The sequence below is a fragment of the Quercus lobata genome, chromosome 5, assembly GCF_001633185.2.
Source record: "Quercus lobata isolate SW786 chromosome 5, ValleyOak3.0 Primary Assembly, whole genome shotgun sequence".
In the NCBI taxonomy this organism is placed as follows: Eukaryota; Viridiplantae; Streptophyta; class Magnoliopsida; order Fagales; family Fagaceae; genus Quercus; species Quercus lobata.
In genome coordinates this window covers 85,211,829-85,235,777 of record NC_044908.1, presented here as the reverse complement: position 1 = coordinate 85,235,777, position 23,949 = coordinate 85,211,829, and the positions used below count along the sequence as shown (strand labels likewise).

Sequence of the window (23,949 nt, the reverse complement as noted above, 5' to 3'; positions counted from 1 at the left end):
AACTGTATATAATAATGAGAGAAGTTAGAAAGTGTGCTTCATTTTGTTTTCCTATGCAATCATTTGAACAGTTATATAGTATAAACAATGTAGAATTTAGTCACCTAGGCATAGGGAACTGAGATTCAGAATTGCAACTGTTGCACCAAAACATATTATTTTGTTGTTTTACTTTTCGCTTGCAAAGTTGACATGAGATATAATTCCACCCTAATTCTGTTTCTATGTTTACAATATCCGCATAACAGGTAAAAAATCTTTCCTGCAAAATTAGTCATTCTAGTTAGTTTTGATTGAATAATAAAGATTTAGATTTGAAATATTTCAAGATAAAGAAAACCTTGACTCCTTCCACCCATTCCAGTGCTTTAATTTCTGCCAATGACATCGTAGTTTGCAATATCAATTCTGATTCAGATTTGGGTTTTTTGTCATGTGCTGGAATAGATCGAACAACATTATCGTATTCATCCTCAACAACTTTATATCTGAAGAAAGGAAGAGATAAAATTTTTAATTAAAAAAATCCATTCATAATCCATCATAGAGAATTAGTAAAGTAAATGTTTATGAACCTGTCAATGAGCTCAGAAACCTCAGTAATGTCCAAATTGACGTAAACTTTAGTTGCACTTGTGGTGTTAAGATTCAGTTTGCCTTATTAAAAAAACCATAAAACACATTGAAGAATTTGTTATACACATTTTTTTTATTATTATATAAAAAGTGTTAAATATACATATACTACCTATCTTTCAGTACCTTGGAATGCTTTTACAGTTGTTGAAGTAACAATAATTATATAAGGACCTTCATCTTCTTTGAAGTCATTTTCAGTAATTGTTTCAGCACTTTCATCTCACAATGATATTTTTAGCTCTTTGTCCCTAATGGTACATTATAGCATTCAAAAGACATTAAAATGTGAGATTTGCTACCATTCATGATTAAATACAGTAGTTAAAAACAATCTTAGTGTTAATAATTGAAAGAGTGGAAAACTTGAATAAGCAATTCACCTCTATATTTACACAACCATGTAAAGTAAAAGGGAACACATAGGAAGCCTAAAAGGAGAAAGAAGTTACTTCAAACAAACAAATTTAATTGAATAATAGAACCATAGTAAACTCATACTTAACAGATAAACGTGTTGAATAAGTGATCACATAAAGGAATTGGGAACATTGTTAAATAATTTTCACAGTTTTGATACTTAATAGCATGGTTTCATGGCAGGCCTGCCAAAATCACATGCCATAACCAATACCTATTGTAGCAATGAGTCCAATATTACTGAAACCATCTCCATTAAATAGTCTGAAAGATTTCAAAATATGCAATTTGAAATTCAAGTATAACTTTTATGATGGGTGCAATGTGCATCTCATGTTCAATTTTTAAATAGAATTATATTAAGTGCAACCCTCTCTAAACTCCATTTAGAAATGGTACCTAGTCAACTTAACAGTGTGTGCAAGACTGGAAGGTCTTAACCCAACCCGGCTTCCCATCCATACTATAAAATTAATAATAATTATTGAATGTTACTGAAATAAAACTTAACATTTATATTCGATTAATTATAATAGAGTTGAACTCTATACCATAAATGTGCAACACAGCCAGGTTCAAAAGTCCAATCTGGTCATTAGTGTTCAAACTGAGATAGAAATACTTTTCAAGTAGATATTTATAGTTCAAATATTAAAAAAGGATAGTTTTTCATATAAATAGGGTGGTGGGCTCAAACCCAGTTGGAAGGAAGATGAATAGAAATAAAGGTGCATGGGTTCAGAGACATTCATATATTTCTTTTATCATTTAATTTTGTCAGAATAGCAAACAGAGTCACATGAAGAAACAAAAGAATTATTTTGAGGTAAATGGGAGTAAAATGAAATGTTCATTACTCAGGTAGTAGAATTTGGAGATTTCTTATATTTGTAGAGCCGTTGTGAAAGTGAACTTGTTCAATGGGTCCAACAGCAGTAAGTTTGCCAATCATATCTGCAAATTTGTACACGTAAAAAATAATGTTTGAAGGATGAATTTTGATTAATTAAAATGGGGAAGAGGTGAAGTAAAACATAATTTACCTGTTAGGTAAGAATTGTCATTCAAACGATTGTTGATACAATCATATGTTGCAAATTCAAAGGCATGCATAGGTATGAGTTCACTTTCTTCATTGCACTCCTTAACCGAAGTTGTTAAGAGGAAAATGATGTTCAGGTCATTTGAAACCAGTCTATAACCTTTATTTGTCACGATTACTTTAAAGTTTGAAGTGATAAAGGTTCCTCATTCACGTAGGATGGTACTAAATTTCTGAAACACATTCTTTCTTACAATTGCATGCATTAAGCTTTTCTGCAAAAAGGGAAATGGAAGTCAAAAGTTAATTTATATATTATATTACAAATACAACTAATAGTTGAAAGATTCAAACATTTTATTGTTGTCAAGTATGATAACCTTTTCATCGATAAAGATCATGTCAAGACTGATGAAGTTATTTCCACTTCTCTTATTCACTGCTTTCCACATTCTGCATATTCTCACTCTAATTCTCCATGTCTCCTTAGCATAAGATATTTGATCAAGAAAGCTGTATCCTTTGGACATTGTTATACCGCACAGCTGCAATAAAATGTAAATGTATTAGAGATACTATTAAAAATGATAATGGAAGTTTTACTTTAAAAACAATGTAAACAATGCACAAAATGTTTATATGAGGATTTAAGCTCATTTTACATTTTACCTGTAGGTTTTTGTGACTCCCATGCCAACACCTCGTGAATTTACACCTTGTGAATTTATATAGTCTAAAAAGCGGCATCCATTGCCAGGAAGCATGGTGCATAATGAGAATTACTTCGGTGGAAGATTGATTTCTGTTGAAATCACATGGTATGGTGGTGGCAATGTAGTATCTGTGGTGGGATCGTGGAACAACTGGCAGACTAAGTAACATAACTTTTCATTTTCCAAGTTTCAACTTAATCTATTTTTCTCCTTTAACTTCATAATTTGATATTGATGAACTCCCCCCTTTCTTTCTTTCTTTCTTCAACAGGGAGGACTTGCAGAATATAGGAAAAATTGCTTCTGTTACTATGATGCTTCCATTAGGAATACACTACTTTTGCTTCATTGTTGATGGAGAGTTGAAATGTGCTCTCAACTTGCAACGGGTCAATAATAGCGGAGGAGATCACTATAACATAATCAAAAGGCCAATCTTAGGAGCAAAAGCACCAACATGAAGTACCACTATATATATATTTTGTTGCAGGACAAAATAAAATAAAAACCCTTCAATTTCACAAACCCTCACAAACCCAGAAATCGTTTCACATGCAAACCTCAAAGAATGGAGAAAAAAAAAAAGACCACCCAATTAGATATCAAATAAAGATATTAACTTGTTCTCAAGCCAATAAAGATTAAAAAAAAAAGATGCTATCTTGTTATCAAATAGAAAACAAACATGCAACATTAATCATAGAAAAAATAATATTAAAATTATTCAAAAAAAGAAAATTCACTAAAAGAAAGGAAAAAGAATTTACTTACATTTCCTTAGGAGTATGTGCTCTTTGCTTCCTCAATCTTCATTGTATCACCTTTAGAAAAACAAAATCACAAGATTGCAATTATATTTAAGTTCCTTGGTGGGCTAAGAAATTACATAAAGAAATAATTAGGTGGAAACAAATAAATAGACTCTTGTAATCCAAATTGAATTTCAAAACCAACAACACTCAAACTAAAGTAATTATCAACATTAACTGATCAGTAAAACTAAATAAAGTTAAAACGATTCATAAATGTCTGATGCATTGAAGGTTAAGAAACCATAATACTCCATTTCTTCATACTAAAATGGATACAGTCGAAGAGTTAGAGAAAGAGCAACCTTTTCGTACGGACTCGTCGCTCTGGGTCTGGGTTAATACTGTTGCCGAGAAAGAGAACGGCTCCAATGGGAGTTTGGGTCTTGTTCCAAGGACAAAGACCTCTTTCTTTCATTTAATAGTTGTGGCTCTTTGATTTTTTAGAGATAGAGGCAACTGAACCGGGACATGAAGAATTGGAGAAAGGAAGAGTCGTGCAAATAAGAAGGGGAGGAGGCAAAGAGCCGAGAAAGAAGAGAAAGAGTCTTAAATTACAGATTCTTTCAGGGTAAATCCATATGGAATTTATGAGTTAATTAGTGACACCTATATTAATATTATTTTGCGGTCCCCACGTGGCTCACAGATTATGGAGTAATTGAATACAGGTGGCAGAGACAAATGGCACAAAATTAGAATTCTAATTGGAATTGCAATTTGAATTTCTCTCTGCTTCACCTATTATTTTATATATAGATTAGACCCTTTTTTTTTGCACCTCATTAACTCACTAAGAAAAAAAAATTAAAAAATCTTAAAGAGGACATTTGGCGCAAAATTAGACAACAATAGAAATCCAATTTAAAACCTAAATGAATTTTCTCTTAGTTTTACCTCTATATATATATATATATATATATATATATATATATTCAATAAAATAGTGTATGATAAAAAAATATTTGTACATTTCAACTAACGTGAATGTCACAAGGCTAATTCATTTTCAAAGAGCATCAAATAATTGTTAGTCACTCTGGGGACTTTCACTGTTGAGCAACTAGCCAGAACTAGTCTAATGTGCAATGCACTTTGAAACATTTTATAAGAAATTATATGATATCTCACATATAACACTTATTATGTGTCATAATATATATGAAATCAATTTCAATTATATTACTTGTTATTAAAAAGAACGAGTAATCAAGAGTATGAACCAATTACTTAATTGAAAAATATTTAATTATTTTCATTCATTTAAATGTATAACTATCTTTTAGGTTCTTGATTGAGGGTAATTTTTCTCAACCAAAAAAAGAAAAAAGAAGAAAAAAAGATTGAGAATAATTAAATTAGATATTATATATTTGCCGTAATTTGTTACAATTGCTATCAAAGCAAATCATTGAGCAATAATGTCATTTTCCAAATCAATTGTTTCTTATATACTTTATAAAAAAAATAATCATAAGAATCCATTTTACATAAATAATTATTGTATGGCCTATAAATATCTGAAACATGAAAATAAATAGGTTTACCCTATAATCTCTATATAATTACATGACAAATTTAGAATATTATAGTATACATAATTATTATATGTCATTAAAAGAATTTAGGAAACATAAATTATTAAGATTAAAATAATTATAAATATAAATATATTACTTTAGTGAATTCAACTGTAATTAGTTATTTTTATTTATTTAAGCATACCCTTTTTTTATTGAATGTGTTATTTTAATTTAATAAATATTATTAATTAAAGTTTATTAAAATAACTGTATAAATAATTTATATATATATATATATATATATAAATTAGTGCACCATGTAAAATACATGAAAATCAATGCATTTATCAAACATTTCTCTCAAAAAAAAATTTCCATTAAAACATGACAATTAATTAATATATTGAGTCATTGATATAGATGCAAAATTTTGATTTTGTTGATGTTGAAGGATGAACTAGTATTAACTAGTAGTGTTGGTTAAAATAAAATCAAGGTTTCTCTATCTCTCTACCTTGAATTGTTTCAGAGCCATTGAGCTGGTTCTTGCTTAAATCCAAAATTTCCAAGTCTTCAAAAACCGAAAGTTCTACAAAAAAAAAAAAAAAACTTTGATTGAATATATTATCTAATTAAGAAATAATATATTATGGGGAATGCATACCTATGGTAGGCAAGGATCCTTCCAATGCATTGTAAGAAAGATTCAGACTTTTAAGTGAGGTAAGTAACCTCAATGATTGTATGATACTCTGATTGAAAAAGTTAGCATCAAGATCTAAACTCTCCAGCTTGTTGAATCTCAATAAACTTTCAGAACCTATATATGATAAGATTGTAAGAAATAAAAATAATTATATTTTGTATTCAAAATTAAACAAATTTATTCTTGATAGCAATAGAGAACATAGACCACCACCTTAAAATATAGCAAGTACAGTTGTTATGTCAAAGCACCCCTCATGAATTAATGGAACTAAAAAATGGTTGGATGAATTATAAAAAGAATTAGTAATATATATGTCTATGTGATCCATCCGTTAATTAATAAAAGAGTACATAACAAGATATAGAGTGCATCCAAATCCCAAAAAAAAAAAAAAAAATCTTTGGAGTTAAGAGACGAACACACACACATAAATAAGTAAATAACAAGATAAAGAGGCCGTATTAACAGAGGCCAATGAACTGAAGAGGAGAGACCGATGTAATAGAGTGGAGGTGAGAAAAATTACAGTTTTCTGAGTTTTATTTTTTCTTCAGTATCGATCTATTTGTCGGCCAAAACTGATATTAACATAGGATAAATTACAGTCATTACAGATAATAAGAACAGAGAGATGATATATATTAACATACCTTTATGCTCAATCCAACCACCAATTGCATTAAAAGATAAATCAAGACTTTTTAACTCCTTCAAACTCTCAAATAAAGAAACGTTTAGAAATCAGACCATATCTTTGAAAGTGGAAGTGTAAAACAAATAATAATACGATTCTTCCAGTTCAATATCGAATTCCCAGATATTGTGGAGAGAGAGATGGGTCACGTGACCGGTGGTGGAGTTGCAGGTGACTCTCTCCCACTCACAACACTCACTCTTGTAGTCATCGACCCATGAAGGGAGAATATAGACCCGTGCAAGTGAAGGGGGAAGATGATCTCTGATGGTCGCATTGGGGATGGACCTTACAAACTCCTCCTTGATTTCAAACAGACCCATCCTCTCTTCTTCAAAGCAACCTCTGTGGCCATGAAGATGAACTAGAACTATCAAACCCCACAATAAGCACTTCACCAAGGACCGTCCCATTGTGAATATCTAGTAATACTCTAATTATTTGCTAGACTAGTTTATATATTAGTTTGGAGAATCGAGTCAAGTCAATGGCTGTGGAGAAATGTAGAACGAAGATTCCTTATGGGTTGGCTAGTCAAGGTTGGCGGTGGCATTTTAGACCCCTCTTTTTCTTTTTTCTTTTTCTTGAGAAAAGTTCCCCTTTCATTTTAGTCCAAGTTTTCGGATAGCATTTTTGTTTTTATGCTGAGTTGTACTAGATGCGCTTTTTTTTTTTTTTTTTTTTGAGAAACCGGACCCAAAGGCCCTATAATATTAATAGCAAAACAAAGAGAAATTACAAAGAGTCACGAACCTCTAGCAATTATGCTTTTCTTTTCTTTTCTTTCTTTTTCGCCCAACGCAACCCATAATACGCTAGGTGCCCTATGAACCTACTAATTGCTTCTTCTTCTTTTTTGAGAAAAAAAAAAAAAAAAAAAACCTTCTGACTGCTAATTCTTAATATTGAATAATTACTTAGACAGACTAACAAGAGTCATGGCCTTTGAGTTTGAGTAATGATTAGCAACAATTTCGGGTGGATTCAAGCAAATATCCAACCTACTAAGTGCTATTCTTATGCAAGATTAAGTATTAGCCAAAATTTTAAATTACATTGTCTAAATTAAATTCTAGTAAACAAAGTGGCAATGACTCAAGTCAATGCAGCGAAAAAATGGAGAATAGAGATTTGGGGGTAAAGGTTGCAGTCCCACGAGCACCTACTACTTCCCTTTCATTTTAGACCAAGTATTCTGATAGCATTTTCTTTTCTTTTCTTTTCTTTTCTTTGTTGGTGCTAAATTTCACACAACATTTAATTATACACTTAGTTGTACAAGTTATTCTAATCAATTAGGGATAATTTATAGGCTTCCTTTGGGGCATCTAATTTTTCTTTTTAAAATGTCAAGAACATTTTCCTTTGGGGATTAAATGTTCCTCCAAAAGTAAGGAATTTGCTGTGGCGGGCCTGTTCAAACATTCTGCCCACAAGAGAAAATCTGCAGCGTCGCAAGGTACAAATTGACCCAAAGTGTGAAATATGTCTCCAACATCCTGAGACAACATGCCATGTATTATGGGAATGTCCTTTTGCAAGGGATATCTGGGCAGTGGCAGGTAGGAGAATCCCAAAAAGTCCAAATGGTACGTCTGATTTTTTCAGCTTGTTTCGGAGTATGACGAACAGGTTGAGCAAGCAAGAACTTGAAAGCTGGGCCGTGGTGGTGTGGGCAATATGGGGGGCACGAAACAAGTTTTACTTCAAGAAAACTCAGCTACAACCATTGGGCATTGTGGAGGGAGCTAGTAGTATGTTGAAGGATTTTCAGCGTCTCACAGCTTCACGGACAACGTCATAAAGGAGATACCAGGCCTGCAATTTTGTAACTAAAAACTAGTGTCTCTATAACAGGCCTACGTGTACTATAACTATATACAGCCTTGGTAACTTCCATGTACCCTGCTGGTGTTTTACTTGTAACACTCTTTTCAATCAATCATATATATACTTTATCTTGGATCTCAAAAAAAAAAAAAACAAGCAATTTCTGATGGCACTTTTTTGTGTTTGTAAAGAAGATGTTCAATAGTTCGAATTCTCCCTCTCTAATTATCACTTTTAAAAAATAGAATAAAAATGATTTAAATAAATTCTTTTTTTCTTTTTTTTTTTTAAAAAATTTAACAAGAAGAAGTGAAAGTTTGTCTATAAAAAAATTGCATTGATGGAGAAAGAGCTCTTATTATAATTTAGGTTAAAATACAAAACTTACCATCTAAGTTTCACCATAATTCATTTTATTCCTCTAACTTTACTTTCATTCAATTTAGCTTTCTAAATTTTATAAGTGTTCAATTAAAACCTTAGTTAGTATTCCATTAAACTGTCTATTAACTCTTAAAATTGTGTTTGTTTTCGTCAATTCACAATATTTAATTGATAACTTTATTATTTTATTATTTCTTTTGAAAAAGAAGATGGAATTTTATATATAAAGTAAGAAGACTGTTCTCAAAAAAAAAAAAAAAAAAAAAAAAAGTAAGAAAAGACTGAACAAAGAGGCCTGGACCCAACAACTACCTCCAGCCAAGAAAAATTGAAACCATGACACCGTAGGGTCACACTATGAATTCTCAATCCATTTCCCTAGTGCTAGTAATATATGATAAATTATATGTGTTTTCTTACTTTGCCTAAAATTTTTAAGAGTTTGGAACTATTATTAGAAGATACCAGTAAATAATCCAAAAACTTGAAAGTAATCTTGTTCGAAAATTGAATCATAAAGAAATATACTTTGGAAATAGGGACTCTAATTTCTGCAATGACAGAGACATAATAGGCCTACATCCTTAGTATTTCCTTCAACTTTCAAACAACTACCTAAAAGTCAAAGTCAGTCAATGTCTTAACTTTCCACATTCAGGTGATCGTTGAAGAACACAAATCCATATTCATATTTTGATTAAAGATATAGTAGATAGCGCATTAGTTTCCACATTGGCATGGATTAGTATGTTTTAATTTACTTAAAATCTTAATTATTCATTGATAAATGAGTAGCTTTGATATCATCAAATCATTAATAAATTAAGTAATAATAGGATTAATAAGATTTACTTAAATACTAATGATATTACAAAATCTAAATTACTTATATAATAATAAATTATTCAGTTTTTAAAGGTTAGAATATTATTAAGATTTTTTTTAAGAAGAAATATATGGACCTTTAACTAATGCTTAAATTTCCAAACCAGTAAGAGTTATAGTTTCAAGTTTGGTGGAACTTCTTCTGTCCAAACTATTAAAATAGAGAGGGGTGGGGGGGGGGGGGGAACTTGATTTGTATCACAAGAGTAGTGAGCTACAACATTTCCTAAACGTCAAATATGAGAGAATTGACACCAACTAAGCAAGCTAGCTAAGAGCTTCGTATCTTAGATCTTACATTTGATGGTTCTATCTTCACATTAGGTAGTACTAACATCATATCAAACCGTATTATCCAATAAATTCTTTTTTTTAAAGTAATGTCATGGACATAATAAAATGTTACAATAATTGCACAGCATTCCTTTTTTTTTTTTTTTAAGAATAAATTTCACAACAATGTATTGAGTCAAGCCAAGCCGAAAAAGTAAAAAGAACAATGTATGGAGAAAGAATGGAAGTATGGTAGGATTGGAGTACTACTTTCCTTCCATTTTAATTTAGTTTACTCTTACGTTTGAGTAACGTTTGCGTTTGGATTTTTTTTAATTTTTAATTTTTAATTTTTTTTTAATGATAAGAAACTTGTAACTTTATTAAGACAAATAAAAATTCAATACAGCATAAGCAATAACTGACTCAATCAACAATAAATTTTCTTCTATCAATGTTACAAAATTATCACTATTGATTATATTTTTGGCATGCTTTGCCAATATATGTGCTAACCTATTGTCTTGATGCCTAACATGAGACACTTGAGCTAATCAAAAATCTTAAAACTTAAAAGATGCACGGCCAAGATATTTGAGATAATCATAGGCAGTGTACATAACCACAAAAGAGCATTAGATACAATCTTGGAGTCACATTCAAAGATCACCTCCCTTATACCCACATCCCAAGAAAACGAAACCCCAATCTCCATAGCTTTTGCTTCAGTTTAAAAAGGTCCCAGTGGCTAGTGAATTTGTTTACTTAAAGCTGCTATTACCTCTCCTTCATAGTCTCGGATCACAACACCCATTCCAGTTTGGCAAGATTAACTAAAAACTGCCTCATCCATGTTCACCTTGTAGCTAGGTGCACTTCGAGTTGCCCAAAATTCTTGCACGTCTTCCTTTGGCCTGGAAATAAAGTGGTTTACTATTTGAAATTCATCTAACGACGCCCGAGCTTTCTACACTACTAGATTTGCAAATTGTCTTGGGCTCCCATGTCGAGCTGCATTTTGATTATATGACATATTCAATGCCATCATAAATAGCATCTCTAAAAAAGTCATTCCCCACATACCAGATAAAAATGAGATACTGGACCAGATCAACAAATTCATTGTACCTTACTCCTTATACTTCGAAGCTAATGCCAAACTGGACCCATACTTCACGAGCTGCCTCACACTCTCAAAAAATATGCCCAATAGTTTCTTTACCCAACCCACATGCTTCACACATATCATCATCAATAACTTGCCTATGATATAAGCTCATCTTCGTTGGAATAATATTTTGGCACACCTACCAGGCAAAGGGCTTAATTTTGTTTGGTACATTTAAGCTCCAAAGTCTCCAAAATTTTTTGTGATCCTCACCATTCAAAGTTCCCTTCATGCATGTCACCATAGAATCAGCCACTGTGATCTTGTACACACTACAAACTGTAAGTTTCCCTTTAAGGTGAAAGCCCATACCAACTTGTCCTGTGACATGCAAACACTCAAAGGGATGCTCAAGATGGAATGAACATCATCCAAAAGAAAAACCTATCTCACTAGTTCATCATGCCATCCACCAGTCACGAAGACAATGAGTAGGCTAACCAAGGACTAATCTGTTAAGGTATTTGGTCTAGTAAGCACGCTGAATGTGGCCAGTCCATTGAGCCATTTATCTGCCCAAATATCAATTGAAGCTTTATTACCCACTTGCCATTTACACCCTTTCCAAACAATATTATGTGTCGCCAAAATGCTCCTCCATGCATAGGATGGATGAGACCCCAATTCTGCCCCAAGAAAATCACTATCCAGAAAGTATTTAGCCTTTAAAACTCTATAAACCAAGGTCATGGAAGCCTAAGCCACCCTCCTCCTTTGGGTGCAAACTGTTAGGGTCATATTATCTATGTAATTGGCAGATCCTTTGACAAAATGCACTTTACTTGTAATTAGGTAAATTTAAGTTGGGTTTAATATATCAAGAAGTATGTTGTTCAAACATATCAAGTGGTATCATTAAAAGATATGAAGGTTGATCCAAGAAACAAGTGAAGAAAAGTTGTTTCATTAAGTCTCGACAGATTTGACAAATGCTTCTATCGAAGTTTAATGTAGAAACTCGACACAAGCTTGATTTATCGATATCTACAATTTCAAAATTTCCAGATCTGAAATTCAACCCATGATGACTTGGATGATTAGAGTTTCTTTTCTCACAACCCTAGTCATATATAAGGCTCATTTTAAAAGTAATCAAGTATGGAAACAGAGACCTAGAACTCATATACTCTATGTAAAGCTATTGCGTTTGTATGCCTTAGGGCTTTGTAACTAAATTTTTCCTGATCTTCATCGTTTATGAAATAAAGAACTTTGGAATTAGTCACATATTAGGATCCGTGTAAAAGAGTTAGTCATAAATTGAAGATTTGTGCAACAAAGGAAAGAAGACTGATACAATATCAAGTCCAATTGGTATTTTGGGATAGGATAGAGTAGTGGTAAGATTCATCGTACTTGTAACCACTTGATTATTGATTAATGGATTATTGGTAGTGTTGACCTTAAATTCATCCCATGAGGTTTTTGCCTTGCAAGAGGTTTTCCCCATTTATCAGCAAATCACCATGTTAATTTATTTTCCACTGCAGTTAGTTTATTTGGTGATTTATTGGTGCCTCTACTATTTTAACCCAACACAAACTTTATCCCAACTAAGCCAAGCCATCTTAGTTTTTTCATTTGTTTGTCCCCACCAAAATTTTCGAAACATGCCCGTCATCTCATCACACAGAATATTTGGAAGTTTAAAAACACTCATAGTATATGTAGGAATTGCTTGAGCCACCGCTTTAATAAGTATTTCATTTCCCGTCTGTGAAAACATTTTTTCCTTCCACCTTGATAGCTTATTATCCAACCTCTTTTTTAGTTGCCAAAAGGTATTACTCATATATTTACCTACTAAGGATAGTAAACCTAAGTAATTCTAATGTTGATGGATCACCTCTGCCCAAAACTTGTGTTTGATGTCATCTTGAATATCTTGTGATGTATTACTATTGAAGAATAAGGATGTCTTCTGTTAGTTCAATTGTTGGCCTAATGCATTCTCAAATGCCTCCAAAGTTTTCTCAAGACTAGAATAGTCTCCCCTTGTGGCTTGACAAAAAATAAGGCTATCATCAGCAAAGAACAAGTGTGAAATTTCCAGTCCTCTTGAACAAAATGCCACTCCTTTCATTTGGCCATCCACCACAAATTTTTTTTTAACATTACAGAAAGACCCTCTACATAGATCAAAAAAAGATATGGCGATAGAGGTCCCTTTGGCGCAAACCTCGAGTAGGAGTAATGTGCCCTATTGGCCTTCTATTAATTTTGATGGAATAAGAGACAAAGCGCACACACCTCGTCAAAATATCAACCCATTTGACATGAAAACCGATCTTGAGCATAATTTTCTCCAAACAACCCCATTCCACCCAATCATAAGCTTTACTCATATCAAGTTTGACAGTCATCTCACCCACCTTCCCCATTCGCTTTTGATTAATATGATGTATTGTTTCAAAAGTAACCAACACATTATCAGTAATAAGGCACTCAAACATGAATGTACTCAGATTCTAACTAATGATTTTTGGAAACAAGCTCTTCAATCTATTGAGTTTTCTCTAAGTTTTGGCTATTAATATATATACTAGTATGTAACCCGTGCTTAGGCACAAGAATGATGAATTGTAATAATGCTATTACTAGTATGTAACCCGTGCTTAGGCACAAGAATGATGAATTGGAATACTGCTATTGATGTTAACTTAGGTTATAAAACTTACAGGATATTAGTTCGACCAAAGCATTTGGAGGTACTAAAATAATTTTTTTTTTTTTTTATTTGCAATTTTCATGATATTGGTTACGCCAAATTTCTCATTACACAGCCATTATGTATATAATTTTGAAAATCACTATCGGATACTAAATATATAATTGATAATATCAATTCGCAATCACTATTCGTAAAATTCTACTAAATACAACACAAAATAAAAGAATAAATTGGTCTAATAGTATCTCCTAAATTGGATGGGAATAGGTGCGTGGAATTGTTCAGCTCAATTACAATTTGTTACATTCAAGATCTTGACATACAAAATATCTAAATAAAAACAGTATAACAAATATGCTCATTAATTCAGAGAAAAAATAATAGCAAAAATCTCAACAATTTAATTTGTATGAAAAGCTAACAAACGCAAAAGTCAATTTTGAATATAATTAAATTTTCTCTAAACATTAGTTTTATATATATGATTAGGTTTCTTATGGTTTATATATATATTACTCCTCGTTTTTTACATTGAATTAACTCATTTGACACAAAAATTAAAAAACTTACACTAGATGAGACATGTGGTCCAAAATTAAACTCTAATTGAATTTCAATTTTTACACTGAATTAACTAACTTGGCACAAAATTTGAAAAACTTGAATTAGATAGGACACGTGGCGCAAAATTATATTATAATTAAATTCCAATTTAAAATCTAATTGGATTTTCTTTCAGTTTTACCTATTAAACTATATCTATATATCTATCTATCTATCTATATATATATATATATATATATATATATATATGTCAAGTTGGACATTTTAAAATATCAAAATGTGTCAATGAATTAAGCTACAAGGCTTTAGTATTTAATACTCTATGTCTTTATACGGTTGATTTAAACTAAAAACTAATTGAATCAATGTCTTTCTATCCAAATAGACCCAAGGAAGAGTTGGTGGGTGAAATATTTGACTCAATCAATACAGCTGTTGTTAAAGCAGTCCCTTTATGCTCACTAGATGAACTAGATAAATTGGTATGTAGACTGCTTCACCCAAGGGTGATATCAATAATGCATGTTGTATAGGCTGCTCGATGGCTAGAAATGTTGGAGCAAGGCATGCAGTTTCATCTGTAGATTGAAGAATTCTTGTCTTGGTTATATCATGAATACAAATTTACAATAACCTTTCCGCTATTCTTGTGTTTAGACAAATATGGTCTTAAAGAGAACATTGATTGGTAATAAGCCATTAAAATTTCAATGCTTGCTCTTTTAACTTGGGCTAATTACGTTTTACCCACTATGGTTTTGGCAATTTTAACATTGTCTACTCATGGATTGAAAAAGTGTAATTTTACTCACCCAAGCTTGACTTTGTTATTCAACTTATCCACCTCATCACTTTTAAAGTGTTTCTCAAAAAAAAAAAAAAAAACGCTTGAGTCTGTTATAAAAATAATAAATAAAGAAGAAGAAGAAGAAGAAGGAGAAGAAGAAGAAAGGGAGAAAGACTAGATATTGGGCCCATAAACTCTCTTTGAAACTCTTTCATCTAACCGTACATGAAACTCCAGCCCATTTGATTAGATAACAGCAATAGTTATTAGAAACTCTAACAACTTATAATCAGGGGCCTCATTTAGCATGGTAAACTGAACCAACATTTTATTAATTGGGGATCATAACCTTTGGGACTTCGGAAGCCCAATCAGCCTATAAATAGAATAGACCCTGTTGACACCAAAACCACACTTTAACAAAACAAGCTATTCTTTTCAAATAAATTAAAAAATAATAATAATAATAATATTTGATATGACCTTAGCCAGCCCAAAAATCTATATTTCTTAAGAATGAAGTCGGTGGGTATGAATATGTAATATGACCTTAGCCCAGCCCAAATGTGTTTGGAATGATGTAGGAATTGGGCGGGTCGGCGAGAGATTTCATAAGCTATTCGTCCACTAGGTTTTTTTTATCGTTGTTGTCGTTGTTCTCCATTGCACAAAAGGTGTTTGATGATTATTCTGTGGGAGAAATTACTCTCAATTAGTGACGAAATTAGTTTTTCGGAGGATGGGGATGGTGATGATGATGATGGGTGGTTGGGATTTGAAGGTTTTGAGGGATGTGGAGAAATGTGGGGTGAGGATTTTTTCATTGATTTATTATATGTTTATTTATTTTTATTTTTTCTGTTGTTTTGTAGAGTCTGAATAATTTTTTAATTAATTTCTTAGAGTCTAACTAGTTTAATTAGGACTGTTCTGTTGGTTAATTTTGTGTGTTTGACTTTGATTTGATGCTTCAGAGTTCATAGGGTATTGATGCTGTAGCCAATGCACTGTATTTGGCAATCACGATGCCTGATTTAGAGAAGCAGTAGCGGCATGAGAAACACTTTCGCTATATTAGCAGTCATGGTGTGGCTTATTGGTCCCGCGATTTTGTGCAGGATTTGGATCGAGCATGCAAAGATCACTACCGGGGCCTTGGATTTGGTTTGAGTTCTAGAGTTCTATCTTGATCATATTATCTCTGCACATAGGAGGACGAATAGAAGAGCAATATTTTTGGATTATGATGGAACAGTAGTGTCCCAAGCTTCAATTGTTAAAACCCCATCCCCTCTGGAAATTCAAGTTTCTTTCCGAGACACCGCTTGAAATACATGCACTGTAGTAGGGTTGAGAAGAAAATGTGTGGATAGGACTGTGTTGAAATAGGATGCTTTCTTGGATCGTCTTTTCCTTTCCCAGTGATAGAGTGGACATACTTCAGCAATCCGATTGATCTTTGGTTTTGATGTTAACTCATTTGTTGCAAGTGGGGGCTAGATGATGCACATCTTTTGCTCCTTTAGGGAGGAAGATGGCCATCAGGGACTATGGTGATCTTTTATAATGGGAACCAACTCTTAACGAATTCCATTTCGACGTTTTCGTCCTTTGGGATGATGAGAGTTTGACGAAACTTAGGACCCAGCGTTTTTCATTGGTAACTTAGGACCCAGCGTTGTTCCAATTGTCCATTATCACTACCACCAGTTTGTGTTGAAAAAGCTAAATCAAAAGGAGTGAAAGCAGTGACTAAATATTGAAAGCAATGAGGTATTGTCCCAAAAAAGAAGTTTCTAGACAGATCCATTATGCTCATTTGTGTAAGTTGACACAACTGAGTTGGAAAAGTGCCACTCAGACAATTTCCTCTGCGTGACAAAATTCTTAAGCTAGAAGCGGCATTAGCGATTGCTCTAGGAATACTGCCTGACAACCTATTGCCACTGACATCCAATGTCAGCAAAAGCTCTGAAATATTGAAAAATTCATTTGGTATTGATCCTGAAAAGTTGTTATCTTCCAAATGTAAATGATGTATACTATTGCTTGACCACAAAGGTAAAAATCCCGAGAGAAAGTTATGAGAAAGGTCCAAGAAAAAAACATCAAATTTTCCACATGGAATTTGACCTTCAAAATAATTATTTCACAAAAACAGGGTGGAAACACTTGTTTGGTTGCATATCCAAGTAGGAATCTTACCGGACATATTGTTGTTGCTTACATCCAATAAAGCAAGAAACACCCAATTGGGTAATTCATTTGACATTGCTCCGGAGAATTGATTATGATTTATTTTCAAAAGAAATAGCTCCGTTAAGTTAATCAAAGATAACCAATCAAAATGACCACTAAAATTATTATTGGATAATACCAAGGATGATAGTCTCAAGCAACCTGCAAGTAATTCCTTTGGTACCTGCCCAGAGAAGTTGTTTAAGGACACATCGAATGTGCCCAAGAGACTCATATTACCACTTGAGGATGGGAGAGAGCCTGTGAAAGAATTATTGGATAACTTTAGATGAAATATGTTTGGTAGGATCTCCCCAATATTTTCTTGAAGCTTTCCAATGAGCTGATTGTTTGACATATCCATCCAATAAGTGTTAAGACAGAGCAGCAAATGAACATGACCCGAGAAAGAATTATCGTTAAGAGTGACATATTCTAGCTTCATATTGTTTTCAAACAACCAACTAGGCAACCGTCCTTTCAACATATTATTAGAGAGATCAAGTACTCTGAAGTTATATTGGTGCAAGAGAAATGTTGGAACTTTATTGGAGAGCTTGTTTAGATTACAGTTACATATCACGAGGAAATCCAACTGAAACAAAGGTACCCAATCTGAACTTTCTGTTTCTATCTTGACATCCTTGTCATTGCATATGCATCAAACGAATTCAAACCTAGACTGATTAGCTATCAAAGATGAAATGTTGGCAGTGAGAGAGCTAAGGAAATTACGGACAAGCTCCCTTTTGATGGAGCGATTCATATGGACACAATAGGCTATGCTGGTGGCCTCTGGCTCATGTGGAACACTGAGAAGGTGCATGTTACTCAGCTTGCCAAGTCTGAACAGGAAATCCATGTTTTGGTAAAGGTAATCTCTTCCAACTTTGATTATATTCTTACTGCCATTTATGCTAATCCTAGGTTTCGTGAAAGATGTATTTTGTGGAATAATTTGAAAAATGTTGCTAACCTTCATGATAAGCCTTGGTTTATTGCTGGTGATTTCATTGAAATGCCTGTTGATGGGGATAAATTTGGGGGTAGGACTGTCAGTGCCAATTGGTCTTTAATCTTCAAAGAATGTCTTGATAGTTGTTATAAGATTGATTTAATAGTTTCCCAAATTGGAACTCACTTAGATTGAAAACACTTCATTTAATTGTCATCCTTCTGACCATATTCGCAAAAGCCAAATGGAGGGTGAATAGACTTTGTATATTGATAGTCGAATTCTCCCACTTTAATTAGAACTATATGTATATATATTTTTAGAAAGTAAATAGAACCATATTAATTAAAGGTTATACCATGAAAAAAAATTATTGTGTATTTTAAATCACAGTCCATTATTCTAAATATTAGATATAAAGTTCGCTACAATAAGAGTTCCCAAATATTGAGAAAACAACAATAGTTAATTATACAAATGGACAGATAACTTACGCAAAGTAATGCTAGTTGAAATATAACAAAAATACATGAAATCCTCAACCAAATTGAAGCACCACAGTCGCCAATAAGGGTTGATATAAAGAACAGTAATAACTCCCAGGAAGAACATGATGTAAGTCACCGAAAAGCTAGTGAAGAAGACTGCTTGATCTACTTCATACCATTTCTCATCACTTGCATCTGAGGATTGTGTTGGCGTTGGAGATGGATTGTCTCTATTGGTGCAGTTTTTCACCAATGGTAGTCCACACAAAAGTGGATTTCCTTCATAGCTTCTTGCACTAAAAGTTCCAAATTGGGCTTTCATATCTAGGGTCTTACCTAATAAATTGTTATAAGCCACACTGAACACCGCCAAAAAGGTAAGCTTAATCAATTGTGGAGGGATACCTCCGCTCAACTTATTATGAGAAATATCCAAGCTCTCTAGTACAGCCAAGTTGGAGAATGTTTCCGGAATGGAACCCGTGAACTGATTGTGAGACAAGTTTAGTGCACGAATTCCTTGTAACTGTCCAAGTTCAGGTGGGATTACACCTGTTAGGTTGTTACAAGAAAAATCTAAACCAGACATGTGAAGAAGAATGCTACCTTTGTAAGAGCTAAGTCTATATTTAGTAACAAAGTTAACTTCAATGTCTTTTTTGTGACGTTCAAAACGTACACCATCGTAGACACCCTTAGGTCTGGAAGTGAAGGGCTCCACATCTCTTGAGAAAAAATCACCAAAATACAGAGTCTCGTTAGAGACAATGTGTCGAAAACAGTGAGGTAATGTCCCAGAAAAGAAGTTTCTAGAGAGATCCATTAAGCTTATATTGATCAGTTTGCATAACTGAGTTGGAATGGTGCCATTCAAACGATTTCCTCTCAGCAACAAAATTCTTAAGTAGGAAAGTTTACCGATTGCACTTGGAATGATTCCTGACAACTTATTGTCACTGATATCTAATGTCACAATCATTGAAATATTGAGAAAAGCTTCTGGTACTGATCCTGAAAATTTATTCTCTTTCAAATTTAAATATTGTAAAGCATTGCTTGACCACGAAGGTAAAGATCCCGAAAGAAAGTTATGAGAAAGGTCCAAAATGCTAAATGAAGTTGTTTCACATACAATTTCACCTTCAAAATAATTATTTCCCAAAAAGAGAGTAGAAAAACGTGTTTGATTGCATATCCAAGTAGGAATCTTACCTGACATGTTGTTATTGCTAACATCCAAGAAGAAAGAATCAAAAGTTTTTGGGGAAAATTCATTTGACATAGTTCCTGAGAACGAATTGTCATTTATTATCAAAGCCTCTAACATAGTCAAGTTAAAATCACTTGACAATAAATGGCCATCGAAATTATTATTAGATAAATCCATGATCATTAGCTCGGAGCAACCTGCTAATAACTTTTTTGGTACTTCTCCGAAGAAGTTGTTGAAGGAAACACTGAATGTGCTCAAAAGACTCATATTGCCAATTGAGGATGGGAGGGAACCACTGAGAGTATTATTGGATAACTTTAGACTCAATATATTTGGTAGCATATTCCCTATATTTCCTTGAAGCTGCCCATTGAGCTGATTGTTTGACACATCCATGCAATAAGTAAAGTTGAGACACAGCGGCAAATGAAAATTACCCGAGAGAGAGTTATCATGAAGACTGACATATTCCAGCCTTGTATTGTTTCCAACCAACCAACCAGGGAACTGTCCTTTTAACATACTGTAAGAGAGATCAAGTACTCTCAAGCTATGCTGGTGAAAGAGAAATGTTGGAATTTGATTGGAGAGCTTGTTGAGACTACAATTAGATATCACAAGGAATTCCAACTGAAATAAAGGTACCCAGTCTGAAGTTTCTGTTTCTATATTGACCATCTTCTCATCACACTTAAATTGAACGAGTTCAAGCTTAGAAAGATTAGCAAATGAGCTGAATGAGAAACCATCAAAAAGGTTATAACTGAGATCAATCTGCTTAAGGGATGTGAGGCCAGCTATCAAATGAGATGAAATGTTTCCTCTGAAAGAATTCTCGTAGAGATCTAACACTTGAAGAGATGTCAAATTGTATAGGCAAGAAGGCAGGGTTCCTTCAAAATTATTCCACCTAAGATTTAACTCTTCAAGTTTCCTGAGTTCACATAAACCTGCAAAAAGGAACCAATTTTTGCAGTTCTCAAAATTATAATATCTTATTTGTAAGAATACGTCAGGTCCAATCCTATAATTTATTAGTCTTTTTTCATTTGTTTTCATTTCACAAAGAATTATTTACACCAAATGAATTAAATACATACCTTGAGTTGGTAAAGAGCCATTAAGTTTATTTCCCTCCAAAACTAACGATTTGAGAGAAGATAATGCTCCTATAGAAGGAGGTACAATTCCAGTTAATTCATTGTAACTCAAATCTAATAGCTCCAAGGCATCCAAAGCAGCAAAATCTGCCGAAAAAGATAATCAATTGCGCGGAGAAAAAATCTTTGGCAAAATCATATATAGATATAAATGTGAGTTGGATTCACATGTGCACCAAATTTTATGTCATTTATCAGTTCTATTGGATAAATATTTTAAAGTTGTCACCTATTTATATGTTCTTTAACATTTACACCAAATTTTATGTCAATTTGATTTATTTACCATGTAATTAATAAACTTAAGTTTTATATTTAACTAGTGTGTAACTCGTGCATATGCACAGGTACAATTAAAAAAAAATCACAATTACATACATAGATCAAATTATACCCTTTTTTTTAAAAGAGATTGAAATTATACATGGTATTACATTAGACCTTTTTTAAACCATAGATTTCTAAAATATGTGATGGTTTCTCATTATATATATATATATATATATATATATATACTCATCGATTTTTGCATCCAATAAGTCACTTGTCATTCATAAAAAAATAAATAAATCATTTGCCACAAAAATTAAAAAATTAGATGGACACATGGCGCCTAATTGGAATCTAATTGAAATCCTATTTTGAATCTAATTAGATTTGGACACTTCGAATTTTACAATCAATAATTTACTTAATACAAAAATTAAAAATTAGATAGGACGCATGACGCATAATTGGACTCCAATTGAGAGTCAATTTGGATTCTAATTTGATTTTCTTTTAGCTTTGGTGGTACAATTAAAAGCAACACAATTACACATATATATAGATTCAAATTATACCTTGTTTATGTCATAGATATCTACATGAGTTTTACTCTTTCTTTCTTATTTATTTAAGTCATAGGCTAGTGTCTTACTTTTTTTTTTTTTTTTTTTGAGAAGTAAAACATTTTTATTAAATAAAATCAATTTGAAATACATCTTTCAAATCAAAATGTAGTTCTTCTACCCAAATATCTTAATCTACAGGCGTGAGCTAACTTCTTCAACCACAGCCTTGGATAAACTCAGTACCACTGCTCTTCGAGTTGCGCGCCATTTCTATAGTTTGCACCAGTTTCTCAAAAAAAAAAAAAAACAGTTTGTACCACTAAAGTACTGTTTGTTTTTGGTAGTGCTTGATGGAAGATTGAAATTATCTTTTGTTTTGCTTGTGTTGTCTTGTAACTTTAGAGCATTCACGTCAAAACATCTAAAAATATAGTTTTTAATAACTTAGTTTTTAATAACTTAAAAAGTCACATTATTTATTTTAACAATTTATTTTATAATACACCCAATATTAAATATTTTATTTGAATATACAACGTATTAAAATAATATAAATAACATAATAAATTAATATATCTTACACAATAAACAATTTAAAAAAACTAAAAAGAAAAAAGAAAGGAGAGAGTACTCTTTTGTTTCTTTGGCTTGTTCTTTGACTATATTAAAAGCATTCAATTTAAAGATGTTAAAATAGTTAAAATTCCATTTTATAATTCAAAATACTAAAGTAGGCCCTACGTCAAAGCTATTATTTATGTACTCTTTTGTTTCTTTGGCTTGTTCTTTGACTATATTAAAAGCATTCAATTTAAAGATGTTAAAATAGTTAAAATTCCATTTTATAATTCAAAATACTAAAGTAGGCCCTACGTCAAAGCTATTATATTTGAAAACATATATATATATAAAACTCTCAGCGTAGTCAGTTTACTGTAGTTGAAACTTATAAATAACTCTCAGCGTAGTCAGTTTACTGTAGTTGAAACTTATAAATAAATAAAAAATTATTGTGGCAATGTGCATTCTCTCTCCTTTCTTTTTTCTTTTTAGTTTTTTTAAATTGTTTATTGCAATGTTATAAATTCCATTCCGTTTCGGCTGGAACGGACTGAAAATCTCGTACCGGTCTGCAAACCGGAATGAGATACCCTCTTGTTCCACCTCGGAGAAACTTTCAGCCTATTCCGGTGTGTTTCGGGCGTTTCGGTCGATTTCTGTAAATTCCGTCAAAATCAATGATTCGGCCGGCACGCATTTTGGGCTTTCCCTCTTAAAAAGAAAAATCACTGTCACTGGATCTTCTATAAAGGAGATGAAAAAGAAAGGGCAAAAAAAAAAAAAAAAAATACAAAACAAAACAAAGAAGAAGGTGATGAAGGCATGAAGCACAGCCGGTGTGAGAGAGAAAATACAAAAGAAGAAGAAGAGGAAAAAGAGGAGAACAGAGACTGAAGAGAGCACCTGAGCCACTGAAAATTGATGAGACGTTGGAACTTTGGAAATGAGAAGAAGAAAAAGAGGAGAAAGTGGTGGGGTGAGATGAGAAGTACATAGTGTGGGCCATGCGATGTGAGTGGGTAGGGGAATGCCGGAATGGGAAAAGTTTAGTGAAAGGAAACTTCTTGGAAGTTCCTTTTATATAATTACCCAACTTGTTTTTTTTATTTACAAAAAGGTTATTACAATTTTATTTTTAAAATAACAATTAAAATCATTTACTTATTATTTTTTTTTTTTAAGGAAAAATCATCTGCATGCTTTATTTGAGATTTATATATATAATATATGTAAAATAGGCAACCCGAAACACTTCAAAATGTTATGTTGAAATAAGTTAGTATCCAAATATTTCAATCCAGTAGATAAATCAAAACAATATCTGAAGCAGTATTCATAACAATGAATAAGATAACTAGTCTTTTTTTTTAAGTCTAAAAATGCCATTTATTAT

The 23,949-nt window shown here is 32.4% G+C and overlaps 2 protein-coding genes across 2 annotated transcripts; both read right to left on the bottom strand.

Annotated features, from left to right (window-relative positions):
• Positions 1–210: 210 nt before the first annotated feature.
• LOC115991354 lies at positions 211–2,628 on the bottom strand. Its single transcript, XM_031115056.1, has 8 exons — positions 2,479–2,628; positions 2,313–2,373; positions 2,100–2,258; positions 1,914–2,010; positions 1,271–1,320; positions 576–657; positions 341–488; positions 211–222 (listed from the first exon to the last, which is right to left on the bottom strand). Exons 1-8 carry the CDS (start codon positions 2,626–2,628, stop codon positions 211–213), a joined length of 759 nt encoding a protein of 252 aa, XP_030970916.1.
• A 14,134-nt stretch (positions 2,629–16,762) lies between these two features.
• Positions 16,763–22,263, bottom strand: LOC115991353 (receptor-like protein 56). The gene is made up of 6 exons (XM_031115055.1): positions 22,239–22,263; positions 21,103–21,249; positions 18,831–20,952; positions 18,024–18,191; positions 17,314–17,855; positions 16,763–17,112 (listed from the first exon to the last, which is right to left on the bottom strand). The coding sequence occupies exons 1-6, from the start codon at positions 22,261–22,263 to the stop codon at positions 16,763–16,765; spliced, it is 3,354 nt and encodes a 1,117-aa protein (XP_030970915.1).
• Positions 22,264–23,949: the final 1,686 nt, after the last annotated feature.